We start from the raw sequence: 9,195 nt of genomic DNA, 5'->3' as shown, positions 1-9,195 counted from the left end.
GTGAGGCTGGAGCAAGTGAGCTCCAAATTGTCAGAAATGACCTAAAAAGGTGATGAGCGAATTCTTTGACAATGGAATCAATGTACAGCGAGAAAAACCTATTGAAAAACTCAATTGTCTCGGTGTTGTGAAAAAAAGCGAGAACACTTGGCAACAAATAGAATTAATTTTGATTCATGCTTCGATTATTTCGAAGGGTTCATCAGAATTTGATATTTCGTTAAAAACAAAACTCGTCGTTCAGCTGCTGTCAGTTAATTTCCTACCGTTCTAACAAAAGAAAATCGAAGTGAAGACAATGCTAGAGTGAAAACAATAAAAAGGGCAGTATTCGAAGAGTTCGAACCATTGAAGGCCATAATAAATGGTCCAAGTTCAAGGAACCGTTTCATGGGCTTTTATTCAACCTCGAACACAATACCTTTCATTTTTTCCCCCCTCGTCCTTCAATACTTACGGCTCTCCCCTTTGAAATGCTGTACTCCCAGTAACGAAGAGTATTTTTTTGGACGAAAGATGAAACATTAGTTTTCTTGGTTAAATCTGTTAACGATATCTTATCTAAAGGAAAATATTTTTCTAAATGTTTCAACACGCAATTGCAACATCTCAGGTCTGTGAATATTTTGACCTTGTAGGTCTCATTTTAAACACACCTTTCACAAATCGACATATCATCGGGCTTTTTCCAATTTTGTTATTTCAGATTAAAGCTATTGTCGACCTAAATGTATTCAATGTCGCATAGTTTGCTCCTTGCTTAAATTTCTTTCTCAAGAACTGTAGTAACTGTTCTTTCTTAGGCTTGTAGAAATCTGTGTTTACTTCACTGCAAAAATGGGCCCGTTGCTTCAACCCCGTTTTATATTGTTTCGTAGTGGAATCTGACAGAACGTCACTATAATTTCTATTGCTTCTACTGGTACACAAAATGTCAAAAACGAATGGTTCGCTCTGGGATGTTGCTTTCTCCTACACGAAGACAGCAATAAATTGGGGTTTGGTTTAAAAATCTTATTCGTTCGCTAATCAACAAATTTGATGAAAAAAAAACGTTCGATTGAAATAGCTGCTCTATAAAGTGTTTTCTATTTACATCGGTTCGTAGGCATCTCGTTTTTGCGTCGAGTTTCGAAAATTTCATTATAAAGTTGTTCGATATTTGGTCTTATTATTGTTACAAGTGGCTTTTTATCGTTGGAGGAAAAAATAGAGCGGAGTTTCTAAAGTCGTATTCGTTGCCTCTTATCTCTTATCATGTAGGAGAAGCAATTCTTCTCTTGCATGAACACACACGAACAATTTTTCAATTGATTAATAATTACAAGTTCCGTGAAATTTATCGTAGCATCATAAATTCATAATTTGGAAGAAATTGAGTGTGATTTTGCAGGTTATTTTCTGTTCGATACAAGACATGTGCGCCGAGAAATTGTATTCGTTTTCGATAATCGACGTTGTTAAAGGTGTTATTGAGAAAAATAGTGCCCAGAGCCGCCTATTTTTCTATCTGTAGGTTGTTACATCGATGATATTCAAAAAATTATTCGAGCTCACAGTGTGATGTCTATTGTAAATATTGCCACAGATGGATCTTTGCCGTTTAATGTTTAATATCGAACATGGTTTCTGAGAAAATTTCTTCACTCTGCGCTCTTTCTAATTATTACGTAGAAGTTGATCGCTGTATTTGTTCGAGACACTTTATTAGAGGCGACGCAGGGGTATAAAGAGCGGACTCCTCGGATCCGCCATTGCAGAAAAGTTCCAGTCTTTCGTTGTGGAGTTGCAACTGAAAAAAATGCGCTTACGTAAGTTTTTGATGAGACTGAAGATAATCGTAATTTCCCAAGATTTCATTCGAAAAAAAATGCTTTTTTGAGTAAGACTCTGTGAAGAATTGTAATGGCAAGTAATTGAGTAGTTGAAATTGATGAAAATAATTTTCCTTCTGCTTAAAAATTGAGCAAAAAAATGGACGATTGTGTTTTTCTTTCCAGAATGGATTGCCAGTATTGTGACATTTTGCGTGGCAATGAGCTCACATGCAGTTCCTACGGTACTTCAGAACGCAGAGGCGGCTCTTCCATCAATTGGTGAATCGTGTTCAGATCGAAATTTTTGTGAATGGCTCGTCCTGGAACTCGCAAGCAATTTCTCCTCCTTCTACTTTCAGGTACGCTGAAAGGAAAACGAAAAAAAAATGTTTTTTTGCTTTTATTTTGCTACTTTCACAGAAACGGGCTGAGTACAAAACCATTGACGTAACTACTTCACCGTTAAGCGTTTTCATCCCTCTGTCAATGCTGTCTTATGGAGCTCGAGGCGAAACCAGAGCGATGTTCCTGGACGCGATTGGCCTTCCGGAAAATAAAACTCAAATGGCTAAAGTTGGTTATGCGATCTTCATGAACGAATTGGCGGTGAGTCTCACCTGCATTATTGCAATTTAGGGTCTGGCATCGAGGAACGAGAACGCTGCTTTTCAGGGTCTAAAAAACACTTTCCAAAGCAGCGTTCCACGTTTTCAGTATAAAAATATTCTGAAATCGTTTTTATTGAAAAAAAAAAAAAAAAAAAAAAAAAAAACATTTTCGGAAACGTGCCACGTAATCAAACGCATTAAACACATTGCAGAAATACGATGTTAGAATAAAAACAAAAATCTTCGTTCCTTCCGGTGTCAAATTGAAACCAGATTTCGTCGATTTGTGCACAAAAGTTTTCAATTCGGAGATCGAGTCCGTTGCTGTCACTGATGGATCCATCGACAACAATCGAATCGACGAATTTTTCGTCGCTGAAACGAACAATAATGTGAAATCTTTGTTAAAACGACGTAAGAAAATTATCACACGGAAAATATCGTTTTCCTCTCGTTATTCATTGTCAATCAATAGAAAATACTTCAACTTTTATTTCAGAAGAAATTGCTCGCGATCCGAGTATCGTTCTCGTCAACACGGTCTACTTCAAGGGAGTTTGGAAGACAGCGTTCGACAGCTCGCTCACTCAACTGCGTCCGTTCTATCTGGGTAACGAGTATGAAAAAAATGTACTGACTATGGCCACGATTGGTCGTTTTCGGCACGGTCGACTCGATGATTTCAATGCAGATTTCATTGATCTTCCCTATAAGGTGAATCATTCTACCATTTTGTACGTCAAACTTTTAGAAATAATAACGTTCGTCTTTTAAAAGAAATCAGCCATTTTCATCAATTTTTTCCTTCGTGTCAGCCCCTTAACTCGATATTCGTAACCTAAGTCAAGTTTTAATTGGTACCAGGAGGTTCGAATTTAATTATATTTTCTGTTACCTCGTTTGCAGAGCAATGGAGAAGGCGGTGCGATGAGCATGTTCGTCATACTTCCAGACGTGAGTGAAGATCCTACGGACTGGTTGTATTTGATCCATAAACTTCGGAACATGAAGTTGACCAGGCTTCTCAACAGTACGGAGGAGGAACTCGAGGTCCATTTGCCGAAATTCAAAATCGAAACGGAGCAGTCCCTCAACAGCACGCTCATCGACGTTAGTATTTCAGTCTCATTTGAATCCATCGAATAATCTGGGCAGTGATTTTCTCCCTTAATATGCAATGCTAATCCACAGATTTTGAATCCTGATTTATCTCTAACCGAAAACCACGTCAATACTCGTCCCGATGTCAATGAAATGCGCGTAAGTTTCTGGTCTTCCTTCGGTGGAATCAGTCCTCAAAAGATAGAGAAATATCAGAACCCTGAGACTGGCGATTTTTCCGGAATTTCCGAGTCCCTCAAACAGTTGAATCTCGGTGAATCCATGACGAAGATTGTCCTCGAAGTCGATGAGAAAGGCGAGCAAGCGGCTGAATCCAGTGGTGGGTTGGGACTATAATTTGATTGTGTGAAATAAAAAATTTCACTCTTCTTGAGAAACTATAAAAGTAAAAAAAAACGAATAAAATAATAAATGAGGTTTCGAAGTCCAATTAATGGCGCTTTTTTCCAGGAATATTTTATAAAACTGCTGAAACTACACTTGCGGATCGAAAGACTCGATCGGTTGTACAAAGTCCCAAGCAGTTCAAGGTGAATCGCCCTTTTTATGCGATGATTGTGACCAAGGGGGAGGTTCTTATCAACATATTTTCAATGTTTGTCCCTGGCACGTAAGTAAACCAGAATTCATTCATTTCAAATATTCATAGATATTCACTAAGAAAATATTGTTTTCATTACTCTAATTAACAATATCAATGCTGCAATAATTCATCGAAATTTGTTTTTCAGAAATTTCTTACGAAAAGGTGTGTACATGACATACCTTTTGGTTCCCTGGATCCAAACAACGTTTTATACTTTAAGCTCTGATGGTAAGAAAATATTGGTATCCACTAACTTATGATAAAATGAAATATCGTGTTCGTTAAATCAGACCTCAATGTTCCAACTTTGTTAGATCTTGTGAGTATATGGAATACTAGACGTCAGAAAATTATTATCTTTTGCTCGAAATTTCAGTCGTTCATCCTTAGAGATTTTCCTTTTGGAGTGGGTGTTTTTTATTGACGTCTTAAACGTAATAAGAATAATGAAAATAATAATAATGACGATAAAAATGTGTATGAAGAAATTAAAAAAAAAACAAAAATTCTTCTTGTATTCATTACCCCGGTCCCTCACCTGAATTTTCAAAAGGAAAAGTCCTCGCCATCGTATTTTTTATATTCGTTCCTGGCACTCAGGTACTTTGAGGTGCATTTTTTTCATCAATATGAAATGATTGCAAAATGTTATTCCACAAATCCTGCAAACTAGCTTTTGAAATATTCATTATACGGTTATAATTTTGATTACTACGTATCAAAGCCCATTATTTCTCTCTTTCTAAAAGTTTAGTGTACAACCAGCTTGAATATAAAGCCGGGCAAGCAGCTACTAGTTTACCAATCAACTGTGAAAACTCCAAAATCGAACAATTTTCTTTATGACTAAATTCATAGATTGATTCTCCAATTCTTTCTCTTTTTTCCTCTGTTAATTCGATCGTGAACCATTGAGAATTGACCATTATATCCTTTACCTTATGACTTCTTTCCGTTATACATTTTTTATCGAAAAAAATGCGAGGGAGATCGACTCCCTCGCAGCAGCAGAGCGGCGAGGGCTTGAGAGGTTTGAAGGAAGCTTCGTATCTGAAATCTCCTGAGACAGATATCGAAGGATAATCAGTAGCAGATTGTATCGATTTCGAAGGTAAACCGGCGTCCCATCACGCCAAAGACAAGCGAAATCCTGACTATGTCCCTTTTAGCATCGTCTTCCTTTGATAACATCGTTCCGAATCCCGTTTCTCTTTCCTCGCTATTCCCCCGACACCACCTCGTTCCTCAATCGCGTTTCCATCATCTCTTAGCATTGTTCACTCTCCTCAAGAAGCTTTTGAAGTTGAACAGAGGTCCGCCAGTAATATCGCATGTAAAGTGAAACGAGCAGAAAAGCAGGAAGTGTCGAAACCCACCGCTGCAGTTCTGGACCCAATACTGAGACGCGATTCCATTCCGATGCTTTTGTGAATCGCGGAGCGAGCAACGACAGAAGCAAATTACAAAATTCCGTTGAGAAAAATCTTCATTCAGTTTATTTCCTCAGCGTAGCGTTATGCGATGAGCTTCACTGTATAATTATCCGAACGACACTCCATCGAGGCTCCTCCTTTGTGAAGACTGGAATTCAGACCATTTTTCAAATTTTACTCCCATAAATTATCTTCATAAGCAACTGCAAACTTTCAGTGATGGAAGGAGTGCTGGGAATTTCTTCGTTCCATTAAACCTCGTATATTTCTTCATCATAAAATTGCTTTAAATTTTTGAAAAATTTCCCCTCCCATACAAAAAAACTACGAAATTCTCGCGGTGTGATTTTTCAGCGTACGACCTTTTTTCATTATGAATTCCTCGAATACTTCGTTATTTTTCTCTCACTCATGATCCATGTTCTTTCCTTAAAGTGGAAGTACGATTCTCAAGCTTTCTGTAGATATGAGAGATAAATTTGATGAGAATACGTTTTTCTCGCTCTCTCTCTACGAATAGAAAACTGTATGACTATGTTTAGTAATATAATATGAGTATGAATGGTTGAATCGATTTACCGAAATTGGTTGCTTTGTCGAAAACGAGCTCTATGTTTATCTCGGTGACATTCCACTCCTCGAGCTGATACGACAATGGAGGCGGGAATAATCCCAGCCGGCGTGTATACCTGTGTGCTCTGTCGCTTCTATCGTTGAATGTCCATCCAAACATGACACTTGAAGGGTTCGATACACGAGCACGTTCAGCGATTCGGGCAAGCTCCGGTGTTGAACGACTACGGATAACGCTTCGATGCTCCCTTTCATTTTTAAAATTCTTCGATCGACGCAAATCTGTCTCAATCGTCGATGTCGGTGGTGGTGGACCGATTTAAAAATCAATGGAAAAAGAAAATTTTGAGAATCGTCAAATATTTTTCAGTTGCAGCCTCTTCGATGAGGGCGATCTTTTGAAGGATTTTCCTGCATTTCATATACTTCGTTCTCCATTATTCACTGAGGTAAATTCAGTTCAAATGATGAAAAATTCAAATATTTTTCGAAACTTTAGTCGATTCGACTTAATCATTTTGTCTCGGTGCACAAACGTTCGGAAATTCCTTGGAAGCTTTTCCCAATCGTCAAATCAGACATTTCGATCACGCGACTAATTTCTCTTCCAAAGTTCCTTTCACCCAAAACTGATTCGAACGGCGTTCGCGGCAAGCTCAGTAACTTCAATAACAGCCCGGTGACAGCCCTGAGCTAAACATGAATTCTCTATATTGATTCTATGTACGTACATACATATTCTACAGCGAATAGCCCGATGCCGCAAATTTGTTAATTACACTCAAAAGTTCTAAACGACGTTTCGGCTGGCTGACTTTCATTACAATTATTATTATTATTATTATCATTTTCATTATCGTCGCTGCTACGGATGAGCATGAAACGCTCAAAGCCATCATCGACAGTGATTGCACTAAATTACACTTTTCCTAACTACTTATCCCAGCAAACGAACAAAACTTCATCGTCCATACTTTATCTCCCATTCGCTCATCATTTTTGGGGAATCATTCTCCAAAGTGTCAACTCAAACCACGTGACCCAATCGACTTCTTCGTACTCAAAACTCTTTGGTTACCACTCGAGGTATCGAGCCATTACACGTTTCAGGTGCTTCTGCCTTTTAGTGCAATAATGCGTAATGCAATAAAGTGAGATATGATTCGGCCAGGGAAACTGTGAATACACCAACCGGACACCATTTTTTTTTTACTGATTTCCAGTAAATTATTGCCTCAAGATATACTGAAAGCAATTGCTTTCTGCCTCGTATAGATCAGCCTAATAAGTCGATCCACCATCGATTTAGTCAGCCGGTGTACAAGAGGCGGTCACCCATCCAAGTTCCCATCTCACCTAATCCAGTTTAAATCGTCTTCATCTGAAAAGTTAAAAGACAGAGTCAATGAGTGATGCTTCGGGGTGAATTTATGCATAAATCCAGTAAATCGAGTCATTTCTGCGACGTGAAAAGCCCCATGTACGAGCAAAAGTCACGGATGCACTTGATGTGTACAGAATTATGTACTACAAGTTGATCGGATACTTGAACGTGACGTTGTGTCAGAGATGAGGGAGCCATCGACGAGTCTGCTGCTAACAACACGCTTCTGTGCTATAACATCGAATTGACGTTGAGCGCTTGATCCAGCTCGTTCGAGAGACGAGTACCAATGGAATAGCACGAGGTTTTATTTATTTTTTTACCTCCCCGATGAAATAATCGTTTGAACAAATGCGAATGAATTTCTCGTAATAAATCCAGTGTTTTTGCGAATCGCATAAATAAAATAAATGAACTCTCCGAGGAGGGAAAAAACCAAAAGAATTTATAAGGGTGCGATGAATAATCCAACGCCCTCGAATGTGATTGAAATCTGAAAAATGATGAACTGAAAAGTCACTTAATCTGGGGCTTGGTTCACCGTCGCGAAGCGTATACAAAAAGTATTTTCACACTACTGCAACGCACAGGAGACTCGTTACACTCATGGACTTTCGATTACTCGTGGAACACGTTACACATGTTCGTGTATACCAGCGATAAATTCAAGCTTGGTAAATGGATCCACGTAAGGACTGGAGATAGAGAAGGATAAAAAAAATTCTAATAAAAAGGAAAGGAAAGATCGGAAAATGAGGGAGAGAAAAAGCTATAAAGAGATTGAAGCAAGTACTGGGTGCAGCGAACGAAATACCGTATACATTGTACATATCGTTGTACATACATACTGCGAAATATACTTGCCCGGAAACAGACTATTCGTTACGTGTACTGTAGATAGAAAAAATAATAATTTTCTCGCGTGTCCCGATTACTTTAACGTCACATTTACATGAGATCGTTGCTCGATGTGAGGCGAAACGGTGCACGTACATAGAAAATAACTGAAATTTTCTTTTTATTCTTCCATTTTTTCCTATTTTTGAAAAAATAAGATTTTTTTCGAAATTTCTTCATTTTAGAATTTTTTTTTTCTTTCTTTTTCTATGCTTTGATAGAATGCGCCTGCATTGGATTGAAATTGCAGGAAAAAAATCGTGTCTCGATGAAAAATTTTTTTTCACGAAAATTGCCAAAAACTACAGTCCATTCCTGCTGTTTGAGAGTGATAAATAAACGAAGCTTCTGAAACTTCTAAAAAGTACGATATTTACTAAGGTACACCGTTTTGCCCTTGTCTATTGGCCCCGAATTCGCTTTTTGCAAAGTTTCCATCAAAAAATAATTTTTCTTCGATCTAAAAGTCATGGAAATGAATAAATTTTGTTGACTAGTGAATGAGAATGTAAATTGCTTTCAGGCTTTTGCTATTCGTTCGCTGACAGTTGTGAGAGCACCGTGTCATTTTACTCGGAGCAAGAGCCCTCCCGGACGAAGTTAATATCGATTGGGTGACCTCTAACTAAGTCATGCACCGGCTGCGGGCTGTCAATCGCAGGGCAAATGGCAATTTTGTTAGTTCCAAATGGTGCTAAAAGTGAGCTCAGTAAAAATTCAGCTGGCGCGCCTCTGTACCGAGCATGTTTTTCACGGCTTTCCTTGACTTTCGTTT

The 9,195-nt window shown here is 38.3% G+C and overlaps 1 protein-coding gene and 1 long non-coding RNA gene across 3 annotated transcripts; one reads left to right on the top strand and one right to left on the bottom strand.

Annotated features, from left to right (window-relative positions):
- Window positions 1-382: 382 nt before the first annotated feature.
- On the bottom strand, window positions 383-2,893 carry LOC122415482 (uncharacterized). Its single transcript, XR_006261935.1, has 2 exons — window positions 2,046-2,893; window positions 383-1,792 (listed from the first exon to the last, which is right to left on the bottom strand). It is a non-coding gene; the product is annotated as an uncharacterized lncRNA (long non-coding RNA).
- On the top strand, window positions 1,765-4,591 carry LOC122415461 (antichymotrypsin-2-like). Of its 2 annotated transcripts, none has more exons than XM_043427611.1 (9): window positions 1,765-1,811; window positions 2,001-2,176; window positions 2,238-2,423; window positions 2,638-2,839; window positions 2,928-3,139; window positions 3,332-3,535; window positions 3,617-3,866; window positions 3,998-4,157; window positions 4,279-4,591. In XM_043427611.1, the coding sequence occupies exons 1-9, from the start codon at window positions 1,802-1,804 to the stop codon at window positions 4,391-4,393; spliced, it is 1,515 nt and encodes a 504-aa protein (XP_043283546.1). In that variant the 5' UTR covers window positions 1,765-1,801; the 3' UTR covers window positions 4,394-4,591. The 2 variants fall into 2 exon arrangements, with proteins under 2 accessions (XP_043283546.1, XP_043283543.1); XM_043427608.1 differs by having other exon boundaries at window positions 2,925-3,139.
- Window positions 4,592-9,195: the final 4,604 nt, after the last annotated feature.

The sequence above is a fragment of the Venturia canescens genome, chromosome 1 (assembly GCF_019457755.1).
Source record: "Venturia canescens isolate UGA chromosome 1, ASM1945775v1, whole genome shotgun sequence".
In the NCBI taxonomy this organism is placed as follows: domain Eukaryota; kingdom Metazoa; phylum Arthropoda; class Insecta; order Hymenoptera; family Ichneumonidae; genus Venturia; species Venturia canescens.
This window is presented reverse-complemented; position numbering and strand designations above follow the sequence as displayed.

Coding starts and splice junctions, on each gene's coding strand:
- LOC122415461 (XM_043427608.1), top strand. Junction 2,840..2,924: donor GAAATCTTTGTTAAAACGAC/GTAAGAAAATTA, acceptor CTTTTATTTCAG/AAGAAATTGCTCGCGATCCG. Junction 3,867..3,997: donor GCAAGCGGCTGAATCCAGTG/GTGGGTTGGGAC, acceptor GCTTTTTTCCAG/GAATATTTTATAAAACTGCT.